This window comes from Dendrobates tinctorius, unplaced genomic scaffold, assembly GCF_039654945.1.
Source record: "Dendrobates tinctorius isolate UK_male_01 unplaced genomic scaffold, ASM3965494v1 ptg000011l, whole genome shotgun sequence".
Lineage (NCBI taxonomy): Eukaryota > Metazoa > Chordata > Amphibia > Anura > Dendrobatidae > Dendrobates > Dendrobates tinctorius.
This window is the reverse complement of record NW_027361679.1, coordinates 25886117-25907817: the sequence shown is the minus strand read 5'-3', so window position 1 is coordinate 25907817 and position 21701 is coordinate 25886117. Positions and strand designations below refer to the sequence as shown.

The window sequence follows — 21701 nt, the reverse complement described above, 5'->3', positions numbered from 1 at the left end:
TCTTGTACCTCGCTGGTCTGTACCGTGCATGACTTCTGCTTTGCCATAATCTGAGTTCTCTGGCTTCTCTGACACTATTAGCCCTCCGTCAGGCGCAATATAGATTCTCCTCAGTTCATGCGCAATGTGCCTGATAAGCACAGGTCAGAAAATCACCTATAGTAGCTACATATTTCAATTTCAGGACTATAGAAGTAGTCAGTGACCTTCATAGGAATGTATTAAAAGAGATTACACCAAATCAGATGCAAAAAAAAACATTTATTAACCATAAATTTATTAAAACTAAAAGTACCACTTTTCGGTAGTACCGCCAAATAGGCTCCAGTTATCTTTACTTAACTATTGCTTAAATATAAAATTATGGAAAAAAACTTAAAGGATATTGCACCTAGATGTTACTTAATTATTTTCTACTCATCTTCAGTGGTTTCAATTGCAGCAGAAGCAGCACAGGTACACTTAGAAAAGCAAGGCTGGCAGACGAAAGTTGCATGGGAAAGGCAGATTGATTCTTTACATATTTTGCAGTCATATTTAGAAAGCCTTCTGAAACCAGATACAAATGAGCAGGTAGTACAACTGCGTCTTTTAGAAGGTGGTAGAGTTGGTGTTTGTTCTGGAACGTCCTTGGGACGATATCTCTTCAACCGGTGTTGCAGGGCAAGGGGCATTCCAACCGTCTTTGTACTTCTTAGGCTTAGCTCTCCACTCACCAGTTCATTAGCCAATTGTTTTAGGTACATTCTTCTGTACATTTGTTTAAGTTCATTACCGAGGTAAATTACTTGTGAGTTGATGCCACCCACATTCAGCATTGTAAAGAAGATTACCATCGGCCAGCTTTTGGTATTTCGACTTACATTGAAATTGCCACACATTTGGTCAGCAGTGTCAACGCCGCTTTTGGTCAAATTATAAAAAGTTATGATTTCTGGTTTCCTTAGCTCCCCAGACTCTGGATCAATGGTGTAATCATTATGTAATGAAGAGACCAAAATCACATTTTTCCTCTTGCGTGGGATGTAAGAAACTAAAATCTTTCCATTACTGAACCCAAACATAGTGCTATACTGTTGTTTGCCTTTTGTATATAGAAAATCTGGCGGCAACTGCCTTTTGTTTTTTCTAACAGTTCCCACATATGACAGCTTTTTCTATTGTGGGATTCTCTGCGCTGTTTGTTCTTGGGTGCCTTTTTGTTCCACTTTGTATTTTTATCTTTGCCCAAATAATAAAGCTAGATCTGTGTCTGTTTCCTCTGTATCAGTGTCATCACCATCCTGCTCTGTTCCAGAATCAGTGTTACATTCTGCTACCTCATCTTCAGATGAAATGTCACTAGATTCCTCTAAATCCTCAGTTACTGCTGGTTCTTCCTCATCATCTTCTAACAAAAAAATCTTCATTTCTTCTAAATGAAGGGGTTTAGATGAATCATACTGTTTTCTGGCCATTGCAGCAGAAAATCTGAAGCAAGAGAGAAAGAGTATGTGTTAGGGCGCAATGTGCCTTAGAAGCCACCCTCCTTTTGTCTAAGAAAACAGTACTTATGTACACTAACTTAGCATTAATCCTTCATAAAACAGGCTAAATACACAATCGTGATGAATAAAAAAAGATAATACTAACCTTTCAATTTGTGTTGAAATCAGGCGCAATGTGCCTGAGAAGCCAAAGTGTTGATATCTGCTCACTAGAAGGTCTGCTGAGTCACTGTGATATCAGGTTTCACAGAGCCTGTAGAGTCAGGAGATAACTAGGAGGGGTGGGGTTTTCTGATAAGTGGGCAAGGAGAGAGAAGTGAAACTAATTACTGTGTGCCTGTCAGATCTATTGCGCCTGACAGAGGGTTAGTTGAAGCACGCTTTGTCACCTCTGCTGCCCTGCTCCCCAGGTAACTCTTAGCACTGCTTCTGTACTCAGGACACGTGCACTGGCTCTATGAGCAAGTGTAGTGCGGTGTCTCTGACAATGACTATCTAATATGAGTTTCATTTTTTGCATTGAAGAACTGAAATAAATTAACTTTTTGATGATATTCTAATTTTGTGAGAAGCACCTGTACATTTGTATATATTTTTCCCTTACTATGTGTGTGTGTGTGTGTTTATATATATATATATATATATATACACTCACTGGCCACTTTATTAGGTACACCTGTCCAACTGTGTGTTAAGACTTAATTTCTAATCAGCCAATCACATGGCGGCAACTCAGTGCATTTAGGCATGTAGACATGGTCAAGACAATCTCCTGCAGTTCAAACCGAGCATCAGTATGGGGAAGAAAGGTGATTTGAGTGCCTTTGAACGTGGCATGATTGTTGGTGCCAGAAGGGCTGGTCTGAGAATTTCAGAAACTGCTGATCTACTGGGATTTTCACGCACAACCATCTCTAGGGTTTACAGAGAATGGTCCGAAAAAGAAAAAAAATCCAGTGAGCGGCAGTTCTGTGGCCGGAAATGCCATGTTGATGCCAGAGGTCAGAGGAGAATGGGCAGACTGGTTCGAGCTGATAGAAAGGCAACAGTGACTCAAATTGCCACCCGTTACAACCAAGGTAGGCAGAAGAGCATCTCTGAACGCACAGTGCGTCGAACTTTGAGGCAGATGGGCTACAGCAGCAGAAGACCACACTGGGTACCACTCCTCTCAGCTAAGAACAGGAAACTGAGGCTACAATTTGCACAAGCTCATCGAAATTGGACAGTAGAAGATTGGAAAAACGTTGCCTGGTCTGATGAGTCTCGATTTCTGCTGCGACATTCGGATGGTAGGGTCAGAATTTGGCGTAAACAACATGAAAGCATGGATCCATCCTGCCTTGTATCAACGGTTCAGGCTGGTGGTGGTGGTGTCATGGTGTGGGGAATTTTTTCTGGGCACTCTTTGGGCCCCTTGGTACCAATTGAGCATCGTTGCAACGCCACAGCCTACCTGAGTATTGTTGCTGACCATGTCCATCCCTTTATGACCACAATGTACCCAACATCTGATGGCTACTTTCAGCAGGATAATGCGCCATGTCATAAAGCTCGAATCATCTCAGATTGGTTTCTTGAACATGACAATGAGTTTACTGTACTCAAATGGCCTCCTCAGTCACCAGATCTCAATCCAATAGAGCATCTTTGGGATGTGGTGGAACGGGAGATTCGCATCAGGGATGTGCAGCCGACAAATCTGCGCCAACTGTGTGATGCCATCATGTCAATATGGTCCAAAATCTCTGAGGAATGCTTCCAGCACCTTGTTGAATCTCTGCCACGAAGAATTGAGGCAGTTCTGAAGGCAAAAGGGGGTCCAACCCCTTACTAGCATGGTGTACCTAATAAAGTGGCCAGTGAGTGTATATACAGGGTGGTCCAAAAGTAGGTGGACAGTATGTGTAATAGGGTTATGAAGGGGGAGATTTATCAAACATGGTGTAAAGTGTAACTGACTCAGTTGCCCTTAGCAACCAATCCACTTTTCATTCTTCACAGACTCTTTGGAAAATGAAAGGTGGAATCTGATTGGTTGCTAAGGGCAACTGAGTCAGTTTCACAGGTCCAGTTTTCACAGATAAATCTCCCCCCAATCTATTTTCTTTTCAGATAATTCAGATAACCCATAATGGCAAATAATTTAAATACAGATCAAAGAAAATGGATTTTAAAAGATTATTGGAAATCTCAAAATGCTGAAACAGTTAGAGCAAATTGAGTTGAAACATTTGGTACTCAAGCCCCAAAGAGACAAAACATTCACCGCATTCGTGACAAATTCGATGCCACTGGCTCAATCCTTAATGCTCCAAAAACTGGTCAACCCAAAACAGCCTGTACAGAAAATAATAAATAACTTGTTGCTGAAACATTTGTTCAGAGTCCAAAAAAGTCCACCAGAAGAGTCTCTTTAGAATTGGGAATTTCATGAGCTTCCATCATGCGAATCCTGAAATCTGTTTGGTGAAAAGCTTATCGTCCATGTCTAATTCATGGTTTATTGATCCAGACAGGCGGCTGCAATTTAGTGAGATTAAGCTTAACGAAACTGAAGAAAATCCAGTAATTTTAGAAAACATTATGTGGAGTGATGAAGCTTCTTTCAAATTATCTGGCCATATTAACAGACATAATTGTATTTACTGGTATAATAAGAACATGCATTTAACATTAGAGCAACAACTAAATGAGCCTGGTGTCAATGTTTGGGGTGGTATTTCAAGTTTTTGTGTTTTGGACCATTTTTTTTTGATGGAACAGTCACAGGAGATAAGTATCTTGAAATTCTAATGAATCAAGTTGTTCTCCAGTTACAGCCTAATTCACATTACCTTTATTTCCAACAAGATGGGGCCCCTCTACATTATTCAAGAGTAGTCCGCGAGTATTTTGGTGAGACATTTCCTAATAAATGGATTGGCCGAAGAGACCCACATGATTGGCCGGCACATTCACCAGACTTGACCCCAATGGATTTTTTCTTTTGGGGAGTACTCAAGGACAAAGTTTATAGTCGAAAACCAAAAAGTGTCAGTGATTTGAAAAATTACATAAGAGATGCATTTCAAGAAATTAATACCCAAAGAGACTTGTGCAAAAATGTTTGTCGATGCGTAAGAGGCAGACTTCAAAGCTGTGCAAATTGTGATGGAAAACAGTTTGATCACCTGCATTGATAAAATTTAAGGGCTTTTGTATTATTGTTCAGCATAAAATTTAATTGTCACTGTTAAGCTTGTGTTAGTAAATATAATTTTTTATATAAATCAAAATAAATGTTGTTTTCTGTCCACCTACTTTTGGACCACCCTGTGTATATATATATATATATATATATATATATATATATTTTTTTTTTTTTCAGTTGTCATATTTATAGATACAGTTTATTCCAATAATTTTTGATTTTATATCTGCTTGAAAGAAATTTTACTGTGACATGTATGTCCATAATTCCCATGATAATGTAGTTTACAGCATCTAATATTGTTTTAATATTTATGCTCTCTTGTAGGTTCCTTTTTGAATTTGCAAGAAGGCATCCAGAATTATCCGACTCATCCTGTATGAGAGTTGCTAAAGGCTATGAGGCCCTGCTCACAAAGTGCTGTGCAGAGGAACATCCTGCGGATTGCTACAAGGCTGCGGTAAGACGTCTTTTACCTAGGCAAATGCCTGCCAAAGTAAAAAACAGGTTGTAGAAATAATCTGCTTTTGGTTTCTTTGCAGCCTCAACTGTTTGAAGCCAGAATCAAAGAAATCCAAGCTCTAGCAAAGCAAAATTGTGACGCTTATGAACATCATGGACCTCATGCTTATAATGCTGAGTAAGTTTCCCTCAGTAATTCTGTGAATAACTTAACTATTGTTGGGGTCAGATACAAAAGATGCAAAAAATTGTTCTGTTAATAGAATCAATAGTGATTATAGGTATTATTTTGACCTGGTTGATACTTAGAAATGCACTTGTATTCTATGGAATATATTAATAATTCCTAATAATTCTGAATGTTTAATAATGGTAATTAATGCCCAAGAGTCTACTGCATAGAGCATTAAACTAAGTTAATTGATTTGATCAAATATATTCAATGGCAGATGTTGTTGAAGTGGTAAAATTGTAAGTGATTGCTGTATGATTGGCAAAGACTGTCTTAAAATATCAATCCTTTTTAAGTAATTTGATAGGAAAATTTTCTAATGTAGGTGATATCTTTTTTGCTTGTCAGATTGCTAGGACGCTACGTACCAAAAATGCCTCAGGTGTCAGATGAAACTCTTCTTAGAATCACTGGTAAAATGACCAAATTTGCTGGCAAGTGTTGTGCACTTCCCGAGAACCAAAGACTGTCTTGTGCAGATGACAAGGTATGTTGCTTTCATGTGTGCGGTCCTAAAGTCATATGTGACGTTAGGCACTGATTCTTTTAATTTCATGGATCTGGCCACATTAGAAAACAATAATCCAAAAAAAGCTGTGTAGATACTGTGAAGGGTCCAAGAAAATCATTGCAGAAAATTTTCACCATCTTATATATAATCCAGGATGTCTCCTCAACATTCGTACACACTGGGCAGATATATTCAGTGCAGAATAACAATGATCACAAAATTTGATTTTCAAATAAAGAAATAAATCTTTAATTGAAACTTGAATCTGTATATTGGCTGCCAAAGAGCTCCATAGGTATCTACCAACATACAAATCTTACAGACAAAAAATGTCAGGTTCATTCAGACTCCAAAATTATGCTCCTAGCAGTAATTCAGGTTATACAGACAGTGTCCAACAGGAACGTACAGATGCCATACTGCTATGTGCAGCCTTCGTATACAGAACTCTGCTGGCTGCGTAGGAGAAATGGCCCACTTAGACGAAACAATAATCATTGAATGAGCGTTCATAGCAGCACTCGTTCCTTAGTATAGGACCATCCAAACATTCCACCAAACTCACGATTAACTAGAAAAATGTTTGTTAAGGGTGTGCAATGAATTTTAAACAGGCTTAAAAATATGTATTGGCATCACGTTGACCCTACAATAACAAGTAACTTTATGGGGACAGAATGATAGCTTTAATGATCATTCTGGGCATAAAGAATGTTTGTAGGCCTGTGTTGAGAGCTGATTGGCAATCGTTTAATGACTGCGGGTGGCACTTCTAAAGGGACCATAAGAGTCCTCCCTAGAGCCAATTATATAAATTCTTGTCTCACGCACAACCCAAAACCTCCCCAAAACACTTTGGCCCCAATTCTTTAAGACTGGTATTTTGTATGCCAGTATTAGTGATGGAAACATTGGAGTGAAATGCGTCTCATTCATACCAGTTGTGCTCCTGAGTCCTTTTATTGACTTTGGCGCATCTTTCAACTGCCCTGCTCTATCTTTAGAAGCCTATGCCAGCCAGGGCCTGACATACATTTCTTTTGTAATTTACACCACTTTTGTTGTGTAAATTATCATGAGTTTGTTGATTTTGCCCCCAGTGTCTGTCCTCTTTTTAAAAAAATTGTTGGGACAGGCAGAAAAATAGCAGAAATTAAACATTTTTGAGTAACTTTGATTTGTGCAAAAGTTTGGAGAATAGTCAAGCAATTTTATGACAGCGTTACGGCCCTTTTGTATACAGTGCACATAATCCACCTTATAAGTTACAGACATTTAGATAATAGAAAACCCTGTTAATTTTTGGGCATTTTTTGACATTTTATTATCAGGAATGCAGTGTTTGAAGGCACCCTAAGGCTAATTACAAATTGGCATTGCTAAATAACAATTGATACTGAATATTATTAGATTATACATTATATATTAGATTTTTGGTTACAATCTATACTAATAACGGTTTTCCATCAATTAAAATATACTTATTTTTGCATTTCCAGCTGGATATATTACTAGGAGACATGTGTGAAAGAGAAACATTCATAAACGATCAAGTTCATCATTGTTGCGTTGACTCTTATGCGGACAGAAGACCATGCTTTACAAACCTTGGTCTTGATCCATCTTACAAAGCACCAGAGTTTGATGTAAATCACTACAAAGTTGGTGCTGATGTCTGTGAGGGGACAGAAGAGGAGCAGAAGCAAAAGCGGCTTGGGTAAGTTTGTAAATTACATCTGGAACCAATGTTATTATTTCTTATTTTCCCATTTATCCTTTGATAAAAACCTAACTAGGAAAGTAACACCCAATTCTTGAGTGATGCTACATTTCATAAATTCTATTATAATAGAAAAAGATCTCGAATTGTAGATGAGTCAGGCTGCCAAATATCCAAGCGGTTTTTTAGGCTTGGGCGATGCTAAACATGTAATGTACAGATATTCTTTTAGTTTTTTCTTATTGCCTTTATTGTTCTATCCTTTTCTAAATAAATTACAGAATGTTGATTCGTGTCCTGAAAGACAAGCCTGATACCCCACCAGAGAAAAGGATGCAGATTATTGGAAAATTCAATGAAATAAGAGAGAAATGCTGTGCCGAAGAAAATCACCAATCCTGCTTCGACAGTGAAGTGAGTTTCTTTTATTATTGTTCACTGTGAATGCACATATTGTAGATCCAGCGTGAATTAATCTGTGTTTACACTGAAAGATTAGAGTGAACCAGTGTTTTTAAGAATTTTCTATAAGTTTTCAGTGTGAATAGTCATGCATCCATGCATGCATCATCCACTGATGAGAAATACGGAAACTTGTTTCAGAGCACATCGTTTACCGCGGTCTGCCTGTGTAAACAGGCTAATAAACGACCAAAGACTGGAAAAGCTTTACTGATCAGCGGTCATTCAGTGCTGCCGGTCAGTCTATGTGAACAGACCCGTTAAATAGGTTGCTTTACTGTAACTGAAGCTATTTTAGATCTAATGTGAGTTAAGATGAGTTTTAGGTCTGTTTACAGGGAAAGACCGCGGATGAGTAAATTTTTACCGATCAATGGTGGTTTGGCTAGATACCATATACTAGATTGCTTGGTGCACATAGGCTACAAAGGACTAGGCAACACCGAAAATGGTGATCTTTTACTCTGCAAAAAAAGATCATTTCACCCGATGAATGAGAACTTTGCATTTGGTGATCGGCAGCCTGTTTACACAGCAAGATAATCACTTTTTTAAGAACACTCGTTCACAATTATCTTGCAGTGTAATCGCCTCTTTACTATAAATGCAGCCACCAATTTTAGATCTTCCAGAGGTTATCACTGAAGACTATTGTAGACTTAAATAAAGCAGTAAATTATAACGTGTTTTTCATTTACATCTATTAACAAGTTTCTGTTTCTTGATATAGGACGAAAGTGTCATCTGCAGTTTCCTCCTATTTGACTTAATTTTTTTTATTCAGCTCGCCTCAATACAGCTTTGGCTTACAGGCTGTCTGAGAATCTGCAGAGACTTTTCTGCTGGTCAGAGGAGATGTTGAGAACTGTAATGTCATTCTCATCCTCTGTAAAACAGAAAAGACACTGTATAAGTATGGCGGGATAGACATCATAATAAATACCAGAGGACAGGGAGGTCTACTCTGTATGTCGCCTGCGGAAAGGAACACTGTACAAGACTAGAAATTAGAGTGCAAAAAATAGAGAGAACGTGAATCACGTGGGACGTGTCCGCTCACACTTTAGCAACAGAGAATAGAAACTTGAGGGCTCAAAGGATGAAACTGCTTGATTCATATTTGCAAAAAACAAAGCACAGACCAGAGATTATAGTCTTGCTGTATAGTATGTCTCAGGTCATATACTTTATTAGGCTTTCTTATATAGCTCCATCACATTCCACACCGCTTAACAGACATCTTCATTTGGGTACACAATCTAAATTCCCTATCAGTATGTCTTTTGGAGTGTGGGAGGAAACTGGAGTACCTGGAGGAAACCCACACAAACACGGAGAGAACATACAAACTCCTTGCAGATGTTGTCCTTGGTGGAATTGGAACCCAGAACCCCAACAACAGTGCTAACCACTGAGCCACCATGCTGTCCATATATGTCTCGTCTGATCAGTGGCTTAACAAAAATCAGCACATGAAGGAAAAAATGATGTATGGTCAGTGTAAAAACATAATACTAACATTTACACAACTTTTTGGACAAATTTACTACTCCTGGCTAGTATTTACATGTACATGTAGTGGGAAAAGATGCCACATATAAATAATAATTGTCGCATATCTTCAGACAGTTTTGTATAACTTTATACCATTTATTGAGTGGCTTTTTTACGCCAGTATTTTGTGACAAGGTTTGGTGCAGTTGAGGTTCACGTTGTTGCATTTAATTCAAGCCCCTCCCCCCCATGTCAAGGAATACCTATTTGTAACTAAAAGTGCCTAAAGCAAATTCTAAATGTAGATCAGTTTTTATGCAAATTAAACCAGAGTTTTGGGACATCTGTACATTTGTATTAGTAAATGAGACCAAAAAACTGAAGAAAATGAGTTTCAAGAAGGGATGTCTATTCTGTAAATACCTCTTGTATTTTTGAGGGATTAATTCTTGATATTTACATTGTTTTTTTCCCTCCAGAGACCATCTTTTCTTCTATATTTGAAAGATTTGCTCTCACACTAATATAAAGGAGGTAAATATGTGACATTCCACATGAAATTCTACACAAATAGCTATACAAGAATGCAGATCCTAATATAGCAAGATGGTTTCGCCATGGTAAAATCGCGAGCTGGCATTAATAGCAAAACACTGGAACATTATTATAAGCGTATATAGAATATTAATACAGAATCTTGTATCCTTATATGTGAATCTGTTGACCCACTTGAACAGATTGTTATATTCTTCATCTTCTGTTCATCGTCTGTATTCAGTTAGGAAAAAGAACACAAACTTTTGCTTTATTCACGTTCGACTTTTTAAGGTTCACAGATGATATTACTCTATGATTATATAGCAACTCAGAAGCCGCCCAATGCCGCATGTCTCCCTTGTATAATTATATCTTAAAAATTGTTGATTTAATTGCATTTATGCCAATTATTCAAATTTTTCTTTCCACAGACTGCAGTCTCACAGGGGAACAACACCAGGAACTTTTGCTATTCGATCATTAGTACAAGTTTCATAAGACTCAAACTAAAATGTATACAGAACTATTTTACAATATGAAATAAAAACTTTTGTGAATTACAGTTCAGACGCTTGTTTTCTCTGTTGGAGTAGTAAAATAAAATATGCGATCTTCAATTAAGACACATGAAGACACCTACGGGGTTAGAGAAAACAGCAAAAAGTTAATGTAAAAAGAGAACAATAAACTGTAATATACTGCAGGTTTATTAAAAGGAATCTGATTTTACTATGAATCTGACAGTCCCATGAAGTAAGGACAGAGACCCTGATCCTAGTTATGTATTACTTAGTTAACTGGTTGCAGAAGATATGATAGAATCACAGTTTTCTTTGCTACAGATCTAGCAGAGTTCAGATGTTGAGCTGTGTATAACCCCTACCACACCACAGCTTTCTGTGTACATTATATAGTGACAGAGAGCTGCTAATCAGTGCTGGGGGTTTGGTTGGACTAGTATGCACAAGGCCAAAAGTGGGCGGTCCTTACTACATGGAATGACGGTGCCTTAGCAGCGCTCTTTCGGAAGAGTTTGGCAGAAACCGTAAAAGATGTTATGGTGGGATTTCCTGTTCCCTCTGGTCTTGATGATTCTATGTCATTAGCCATTCAAGTTGATCAGCGTTTACGTGAACGTAAAACTACATGAGAGGCGTTGCCGCCTTTTGAACAAACGTCTGAACTCATGCAATGTGATTGGGTTTTGTCTAGGGCGCAATGGCTGGAGTTTAGAAGGCGTAATAAGCTGTGTTTTTTCTGTGGAGATGCCTCTCATACTATTTCTGTCTGCCCTAAACGAGAAAAACGTTTTGCCCCCACATTTGCTGTTGGCAGTGTACAACCTAAGTTCCTTTTGGCAGTTACTCTGATCTTCTCCTTGTCTACATTTTCCGCTAAGGCTTTTGTAGATTCAGGAGCAGCTTTGAATTTGATGGATTTAGACTTTGCTAAACGTTGTGGTTTTCCTATGATACCTCTGCGGACTCCTATCCCTTTGAGGGATATTGATGCTACTCCTTTGGCGGAGAATAAACCCCAGTTTTGGACCCAGGTGATAATAGTAAATTTTTGGTGCTGCACAATTTGCATAATACTATTGTTCTGGGTTTCCCTGGTTGCAAACTCTTAATCCTGTTTTGGATTGGAAATCTGTGACAACTTCAACTCACCACAGACAGTGTGTTCTTAGTGACACTCCTGTTTTCTCCACCTCTCCCCAGTCTCATGATATTCCTTACTATTTGGCTGATTTTTCTGATGTATTTAGTGAGAGTAAGTCTGTGTCTTTGCCTCCTGATAGGAGTTATGACTGTGCAATTGAGTTAATGCCCGGGTGTAAATTTCCCAAGGGTCGGTTTTTCAACTTATCGGTACCCGAATCACCCAGATAACAGTCATTCTCTGAGAGACAGGAAGATCAGAACTAAAATCCATTGAGATATGGGTCCATGGCCTCTTGGACACCGGCAGGGGCATCAACAACCCACTAGAACGAGAACAGGGTTTAAACCGAGAACAAGTCCCACAGGACTGCACGAAATTCCTGACATCACGAGATAAGGCAGGCCACCAAAAAGACCGACTCACCAAATCTCTGGTACCAGAAATACCTGAATGACCAGCCAACGTGGCGCAATGAATCTAAGACATTACTCTCTTCCTCCACTGGACAGGAACATACAATTTTCCCATAGGGCAACGTTCAGGCTTGTCCTCCTGAAATTCCTCCAAGGCACGTCTCATATTGGGTGAGATGACAGAAAGAACTACCCCCTCATTTAGAAAGGTAGTAAGCTCGGTCACAATAAGAGAATCCACAAAGAAACTCCTAGAAAGGGCATCTGCCTTAACATTCTTAGTGCCCGGAAGAAAGGAGACCACAAAATTAAAACGCGTGAAAAACAAGGCCCACCTAGCCTGTCTAGGATTCAAGCGCTTCGCTGATTCAAGATAAATCAAATTCTTGTGATTGGTGAGGACCACAACTTGATGTCTAGCTCCCTCCAACCAATGTCTCCACTCTTCAAATACCCACTTCATGGCCAATAATTCCCGATTCCCCACGTCATAGTTACGTTCAGATGGAGAAAATTTTCGAGAAAATAAGGCACAGGGATTCATCTTAGAGGTTACCGGATCTCTTTGAGACAAAAAAACGACTCCTGCACCAATCTCAGGAGCATCTATCTCCACCTGAAATGGGGGTGAAACATCAGGTTTCCGTAGAACTGGAGCAGAAGTGAATCTCTGCTTAAGCTCCTGAAATGCCGAGACTGCCTCTGGAGACCAATTTACCACATCAGCGCCATTTTGGACAAATCCGTCAGAGGTTTAACAATACCAGAAAAATTACTTATAAATTTACAGTAGAAATTAGCAAAACCCAAAAACTTCTGAAGAGCCTTCATAGAAGTGGGCTGAACCCAATCATAAATTGCCTGTACCTTGGCCGGGTCCATTTCAATAGCAGACGGGGACAAAATGAATCCCAAAAACAAAATTCTCTGTACACCAAAAAGACATTTTGATCCCTTAACATGCAGAGCATTTTCCCTCAAAATCCGGAACACAGTCCGGACATGTTCCACATGCGATTCCAATCACTGGAAAAAATCAAAATATCATACAGATAAATTATCAAAAACTTATCCACAAGGTCCCAGAAAATATCGTTCATAAAAGATTGGAAGATGGAAGTGGCATTAGTGAGCCCAAAAGGCATCACCAGGTACTCAAAATGTCCCTCTGGAGTATTAAACGCCGTCTTCCATTCTTCCCCGTGCTTGATGCGAATAAGATTATACGCCCCCCCTGAGGTCAAGTTTGGTAAACCAACAAGCACTTTTAAATCTGGAAAATAAATCAGATATCAGGGGTAACAGGTACTGATATTTAACAGTGATCTTGTTAAGGGAACGATAGTCAATACATGGCCTTAATAAGATATCTTTTTGGCCACAAAGAAAAAACCAGCACCCAAAGGCGAAGAGGATGGTCTAATATAACCCTTCTCCAATGATTCCTTGATATAAGATCGCATAGCATCATGTTCAGGTACAGATTGTTGTGAGTTCATTTTCCCCTTCACCGTCGATGTCTGATGAACTCCCTCTTCTGGTGAAGGAAGGTAGTGAGGCTGATTACCAAACACCCTGATCTGGTAGATGATGACTGGGTAACAGGAAATTCTGACTGGATATAAGGCAGCCGACGCCCTTCTGAGTCGCTGGTGATTTCTCTGCTGGATTCTTGGAGACCAATCTGATTCCTGCTTCCCAAAGATAAGTTTTTGCTCTGCTATTGAACTTATTAGTTGTGTTTTGTTTACCTTGTTTTTTGGAGTTCAACCATCCCCGGTCGGGGCTGTAATGAGTTCCATTTTTTCTCTGATCAGTTTGTCTCTTTGCTCTGCCTTCAGAATTTACATCGTTTGCTCAACCTATCTTTCTATCTGTGTTAGTGTTTTCATCTTGCTTCACCGTCATTATTTGTTGGGGGCTGCCTATTGCTTTGGGGTCTGCTCTGGGGCAGTTTAGATTTCCCCTTTCTTTCTTTAGGCCTATTTAGTTCTCCAGCTGTGATCGAGGGGTCTAGGGAATCCTAGGAACCCCCCACGGCTACTGGTAGTTGTTGTGGATAGGATCAGGGGTCTGCAATTCGATAGCTACCAACCTCTCCAGTTTTCTGGACTTAGCTTGTATTTTTGTTTTTTCCTCCTTCGGTGACTCATTCATATCAGAATCACCAGCCATACCGCAGATCCTAGGGTACTCAATAGCAGGAAAGAATTGTAGAAAAAAAAAGAGAGTTTGTCAGAATTTTTTTTTTTTTGTATATATTTTTTCCTCTATATCTCTGAGGCCGTAGGGGGAATTTTTTTTTCTTTCTCAATGGAGATGAAGCAATTGTCTGATCATGTGGAGCAGCTCACTGCTGAAGTGTGGGGAATTTCCACCTATCTTGCTCATTCACATGATGCTGAACCAAAGATCCCTACTCCTGATGTGTTTTTTGGGGATCGGTCTAAATTTTTGAATTTTAAGAATAATTGTAAATTATTTTTTGCCTTGAAGCCTAACTCGTCAGGGAGCTCCGCGCAGCAGGTTAAAATTGTCATCTATTTGCTGCGCGGCGATCCCCAGGATTGGGCGTTTTCTTTGAAACCTGATGATCCTATTCTTACTAATGTGGATGCAATTTTTCAAGCCTTGGGGTTGTTGTATGATGAACCTAATGCTATTGATCAGGCTGAAAAGGCCCTGTTAGCATTGAGCCAGGGTCGGGATTCTGCAGAGTTGTACTGTCAAAAATTCCGAAAGTGGGCGGTCCTTACTACCTGGAATGATGGTGCCTTGGCAGCTCTCTTTCGGAAGGGTTTGTCAGAAACCGTAAAAGATACTATGGTGGGATTTCCTGTTCCCTCTGGTCTTGACGATTCTATGTCATTAGCCATTCAGGTTGATCGGCATTTGCGTGAACGCAAAACCACACGAGAGGTGTTGCCACCTGTTGAACAAATGTCTGAACCTATGCAATGTGATAGAGTTTTGTCTAGGGAGCAACGTCAGGAGTTCAGAAGGCGTAATAAGCTGTGTTTTTTCTGTGGTGATGCCTCGCATAATATTTCTGTCTGCCCTAAATGAGAGAAACGTTTTGCACACACATTTGCTGTGGGTGGTGTTCAACCTAAGTTTCTTCTGGCAATTACTCTGATCTGCTCCCTGCCCACATTTTCCACTAAGGCTTTTGTGGATTCGGGAGCAGCTCTGAACCTGATGGACTTGGATTTCCTATGACACCTCTGTGGACGCATATCCCTTTGAGGGGTATTGATGCTACTCCTTTGGCGAAGAATAAACCTCAGTTTTGGACCCAGGTGGTAATGCGGGTCGCCCCAGACCAAGAGAATTGCAGATTTTTGGTGTTGCATAATTTGCATGATACCTTTGTTCTGGGGTTTCCCTGGTTGCAAATCCATAATCCAGTTTTGGATTGGAAATCTGTGTCTGTGGTGAGTTGGGGGTGTCGGTGTGCCCTTAGTGATGCTCCTGTTTTCTCCACCTCTCCCCAGTCGCATGATGTTCCTGACTATTTGGCTGATTATTATGTGATGTATTTAGTGAGAATGAGTCTGTGTCTTTGCCTCCACATAGGAGTTATGACTGTGCAATTGAACTGAGCCTTGGGTGTAAATTTCCCAAGGGTCGACTTTTCAATTTATCTGTACCCGAGCATGAGGCTATGCGATCCTATATTAAGGAGTCGTTGGAGAAGGGTCATATTAGACCATCCTCTTCACCCTTAGGTGCTGGGTTTTTTTTGTGGCTAAGAAAGATGGGTCATTAATGCCTTGTATTGACTATCGTTCCCTCAACAAAATTACTGTTAAATATCAGTATCCGTTACCCCTGATTTCTGATCTATTCTCCAGAGTTAAAGGTGCTTGCTGGTTTACAAAGCTTGACCTCAGGGGGGCGTATAATCTTATTCGCATTAAGCATGGGGATGAATGGAAGACGGCGTTTAATACTCTGGAGGGACATTTTGAGTACCTGGTGATGCCTTTTGGGCTCACTAATGCCCCTTCTGTTTTCCAGTGCTTCATGAATGATATTTTCCGAGACTTGGTGGATAAATTTTTGATCATCTATCTGGATGATATTTTGATCTTTTCCAAGGATTGGGACTCTCATGTTGAACATGTTCCGACTGTGTTCCGGATTTTGAGGGAGAATTCCCTGTATGTCAAGGGATCGAAATGCCTTTTTGGTGTACAGAGGATTTCATTTTTGGGATTTATTTTGTCTCCGTCAACTATTGAAATGGACCCGGCCAAGGTACAGGCCATTATGATTGGGTTCAGCCCACTTCTTTGAAGGCCCTCCAGAAATTTTTGGGTTTTGCTAATTTTTATCGTAAATTTATAGCTAATTTTTCTGGTATTGCCAAACCATTGACTGATTTGACTAAGAAGGGTGCTGATGTGCTGAATTGGTCTCCGGAGGCTGTTTCTTCCTTTCAGGAGCTGAAGCGAAGGTTCACTTCTGCCCCGGTTTTGCGGCAACCTGATGTCTCACTCCCGTTTCAGGTAGAGGTGGACGCTTCTGAGATTGGTGCAGGAGCTGTTTTGTCCCAAAAAGATCCTGTAACATCTAAAATGAATCCCTGTGCTTTCTTTTCCTGAAAGTTCTCCCCAATCGGGAACTGTTAGCCATGAAATGGGCATTTGAGGAGTGGAGACATTGGTTGGAGGGAGCTAAACATCAAGTCGTGGTCCTTACTGACCACAAGAATTTGATTTACCTGGAGTCGGCAAACGCTTGAATCCTAGACAGACTAGGTGGGCCTTGTTTTTCACACGTTTTGATTTTGTGGTCTCTTTTCTTCCAGGCACTAAGAATGTCAAGGCAGACGCCCACTCTAGGAGTTTCTTTGCTGATTCTTCTGTTGTGACCAAGCCTGCTACCATCTTAGGTGAGGGGGTAGTTCTTTCTGCCATCTCACCCGATTTGAGACGTGCTCTGGAAGAGTTTCAGGAGTACAAACCTGAGCGTTGTCCCATTGGAAAATTGTATGTTCCTGACCAGTGGAGGAAGAGAGTGATGTCTGAAGTTCATTGCTCTGCATTGGCTGGTCATCCAGGTATTTTTGGTACTAGAGATTTGGTGAGTCAGTCTTTTTGGTGGCCCGCCTTGTCTCGTGATGTCAGGAATTTTGTGCAGTCCTGTGGGACTTGCTCTCGGTCTAAACCTTGTTCTCGCTCTAGTGGGTTGTTGATGCCTTTGCCGGTGCCCAGGAGGCCATGGACCCATATTTCAATGGATTTTATCTCTGATATGCCTGTCTCTCAGAGAATGACTGTTATTTGGGTGATTTGTGATAGATTCTCTAAGATGGTCCATCTTGTACCACTCCCTAAGTTGCCATCTTCCTCAGAGTTGGTGCCCTTGTTTTTACAACTGGTGGTTCGCTTGCACGGGATTCCTGAGAACATTGTATCTGACAGAGGAGTTCAGTTTGTGTCTAGATTTTGGAGGACTTTCTGTTCCAAGCTGGGAATTCAGTTGTCCTTCTCCTCTGTGTTTCACCCTCAGACCAATGGGCAGATGGAGAGAACAAACGAGACTTTGGAGTCGTATTTGAGATGTTTTATTTCTGCTGATCAGGATGATTGGGTGTCATGTTTGCCCTTGGCCGAATTTGCTTTAAATAATAGAGCTAGTTCTGCCACTTTGATGTCACTTTTTTTTGTAACTTTGGGTTTCATCCTCGATTCTCTTCAGGGCAGGTGGAGCCTTCTGCCTGCCCAGGTGTTGAAACTGTGGTGGAGAGAATGCACCAGATCTGGGACCAAGTGGTGGATAAGTTGTCTCTCTCCCAGGAAAAGGCCCAGCGGTTTTCCAACTGGCATAGGACCATTGGTCCCCAGTAGTGTTGAGCATTCCGATACCGCAAGTATCGGGTATCGGCCGATACTTGCTGTATCGGAATTCCGATACCGACTTCCGATATTTTTTCAATATCGGAATTCGGCATCGGAATCGGAAGTTCAAAGTTGATTGACAGACTGACGTCATCATGATGCGCGGTGTGTGCGCATCATGATGCGCCGTCATTTCGGGCCTTCCGGGGGTCTCTGCCGGCCTGCCGGGGGGCTGTGTGGACTGCCCGGGGTCTGTACCGGCCTGCCGGGGGGCTGTGCCGGCCTGCCGGTGGTCTGTGCACCCTGTGGGGGTCTGTACCGGCCTGCCGGGGGGCTGTGCCGGCCTGCCGGGGGGCTGTGCTGATGTCCGGGGGTCTGTGCAAGCATCGTCCGATGGGACTACAAGTCCCATCGGGCGATGCCTGCTACCATGACAGTGATTGACACATTAGCCAATGATGGGACAGTAGTAGTCCCATCATCCGGCTAATGTGTTAAATGTTAAAAAAAAAAAAAAAAAAAAAAAAAAAAAATACTACATACATACTACATGCTACATACATACTACATATATACTACATACATACTACATACATGCTACATACATACTACATGCATGCTACATACATACTACATGCTACATACATACTACATGCATGCTACATACATACTACATATATACTACATACATGCTACATACATACTGCATGCTACATACATACTACATACATACTACATACATACTACATGCATGCTACATACATACTACATATATACTACATGCATGCTACATACATACTACATGCTACATACATACTACATATATACTACATACATGCTACATACATACTACATGCTACATACATACCACATACATACTACATACATGCTACATATATACTACATGCATGCTACATACATACTACATATATACTACATGCATGCTACATACATACTACATGCTACATGCATGCTACATACATACTACATACATACTACATGCTACATACATACCACATATATACTACATACATACAATACATTCATACAATACATACATAGACATACAGTACATATAACATAGAGTAACATACTTACCAATACTTGTCACATTGTTCCCCGAAGCCATTGTCTTTTCCGGAATAAATATTAACATAACAAACCACAAAAATACTCACCCACGATCCGAAGCAGTCCACGAGTGTGTCCCACGACGATCTTGGGTAGAGAACTGCAGCATCAGATGATGCTGCCGTTCTCTACGGGCTGCAGGAATCCAATGACGGAAGGTAGGTATCCTTCCGCACTGTATTCCTCCGCCACTTAAAAAAAAAAAAGTCCCTAGTCTCACTTTATGCCATTGCTGTGTGGGAATTTCCCACACAGCAATGGCATAAAGTGAGACTAGGGACTTTTTTTTTTTTTAAGTGGCGGAGGAATACAGTGCGGAAGGATACCTACCTTCCGTCATTGGATTCCTGCAGCCCGTAGAGAACGGCAGCAACAGCTGATGCTGCAGTTCTCTACCCAAGATCGTCGTGGGACACACTCGTGGACTGCTTCGGATCGTGGGTGAGTATTTTTGTGGTTTGTTATGTTAATATTTATTCCGGAAAAGACAATGGCTTCGGGGAACAATGTGACAAGTATTGGTAAGTATGTTACTCTATGTTATATGTACTGTATGTCTATGTATGTATTGTATGAATGTATTGTATGTATGTAGTATATATGTGGTATGTATGTAGCATGTAGTATGTATGTAGTATGTATGTAGCATGCATGTAGCATGTAGTATGTATGTAGCATGCATGTAGTATATATGTAGTATGTATGTAGCATGTAGTATATATGTAGCATGTATGTAGTATGTATGTGGTATGTATGTAGCATGTAGTATGTATGTAGCATGTATGTAGTATATATGTAGTATGCATGTAGCATGTAGTATATATGTAGTATGTATGTGGTATGTATGTAGCATGTAGTATGTATGTAGCATGCATGTAGTATATATGTAGTATGTATGTAGCATGTAGTATGTATGTAGTATGTATGTAGTATGTATGTGGTATGTATGTAGCATGTAGTATGTATGTAGCATGCATGTAGTATATATGTAGTATGTATGTAGCATGTAGTATGTATGTAGTATGTATGTGGTATGTATGTAGCATGTAGTATGTATGTAGCATGCATGTAGTATATATGTAGTATGTATGTAGCATGTAGTATGTATGTAGTATGTATGTAGTATGTATGTGGTATGTATGTAGCATGTAGTATGTATGTAGCATGCATGTAGTATATATGTAGTATGTAGTATGTATGTAGTATGTATGTGGTATGTATGTAGCATGTAGTATGTATGTAGCATGCATGTAGCATGCATGTAGTATGTATGTAGCATGCATGTAGTATGTATGTAGCATGCATGTAGTATGTATGTAGTATGTATGTAGTATGTATGTAGCATGCAGTATGTATGTAGCATGTATGTAGTATGTATGTAGTATATATGTAGTATGTATGTAGCATGTAGTATGTATGTAGCATGCATGTAGTATATATGTAGTATGTATGTAGCATGCATGTAGTATGTATGTAGTATGTATGTAGTATGTATGTAGCATGCAGTATGTATGTAGCATGTATGTAGTATATATGTAGTATGTATGTAGCATGCATGTAGTATGTATGTAGCATGTAGTATGTATGTAGCATGCATGTAGTATGTATGTAGTATGTATGTAGTATGTATGTAGTATATATGTAGTATGTATGTAGCATGTAGTATGTATGTAGCATGCATGTAGTATGTATGTAGTATTTTTTTTTTTTTTTTAACATTTAACACATTAGCCGGATGATGGGACTACTACTGTCCCATCATTGGCTAATGTGTCAATCACTGTCATGGTAGCAGGCATCGCCCGATGGGACTTGTAGTCCCATCGGACGATGCCTGCACAGACCCCCGGAGCCTGCACAGCCCCCCGGCAGGCCGGCACAGCCCCCCGGCAGGCCGGCACAGCCCCCCGGAGCCTGCACAGCCCCCCGGCAGGCCGGCACAGCCCCCCGGCAGGCCGGCACAGCCCCCCGGAGCCTGCACAGACCACCGGCAGGCCGGCACAGACCACCGGAGCCTGCACAGACCCCCTGGCAGGCCGGCACAGCCCCCCGAAAGGCCCGTACAGACCCCAGAAAGGCTGTACAAGGGCAGGAAAGGGTTTTTCTTATTCCGATACCGGAAGTCCCATAGACTTGAATGGGACTTCCGGTATCGGAATCGGCGATACCGATACTTTTTTTAAAGATCGGCCGATACCATCCGATACGATACTTTGAAGTATCGGACGGTATCGCTCAACTCTAGTCCCCAGTTTAAGGTGGGTGATATGGCTTGGTTGTCATCAAAGAATATCGCTATGAAGGTGACTTCTCCAAAGTTTAAACCTAGATTTATTGGACCTTACAAGATTTTGGAGATTCTTAATCCAGTCTCTTTTCGATTGGCTGTTCCTGTTACATTTAAGATCCATAACGTGTTTCATAAGTCTCTGTTAAAGAGGTTTGTTGAGCCAGTATTTCCTGTGGTGGCACCTCCTGACCTGGTATTGGTTGAAGGTAATGTGGAATATGAGGTTGAGAAGATACTGGATTCCCGCCTGGCTAGACG

At 40.6% G+C, this 21701-nt stretch overlaps 1 protein-coding gene across 1 annotated transcript in view; it reads left to right on the top strand.

The window, feature by feature from the left end:
- LOC141101326 (albumin-like) overlaps positions 1-10660 on the top strand; it is a 52456-nt gene extending 41796 nt beyond the window's left edge. Inside the window, exons 9-15 of the mRNA XM_073590353.1 lie at positions 5008-5140; positions 5223-5320; positions 5723-5861; positions 7385-7602; positions 7887-8019; positions 10041-10095; positions 10530-10660. Of these exons, the coding sequence (XP_073446454.1) occupies positions 5008-5140; positions 5223-5320; positions 5723-5861; positions 7385-7602; positions 7887-8019; positions 10041-10085 (766 nt within the window). The 3' untranslated portion in view covers positions 10086-10095; positions 10530-10660. The remainder of the gene's footprint in view (positions 1-5007; positions 5141-5222; positions 5321-5722; positions 5862-7384; positions 7603-7886; positions 8020-10040; positions 10096-10529) is intronic.
- The last annotated feature ends 11041 nt before the right edge of the window (positions 10661-21701 follow it).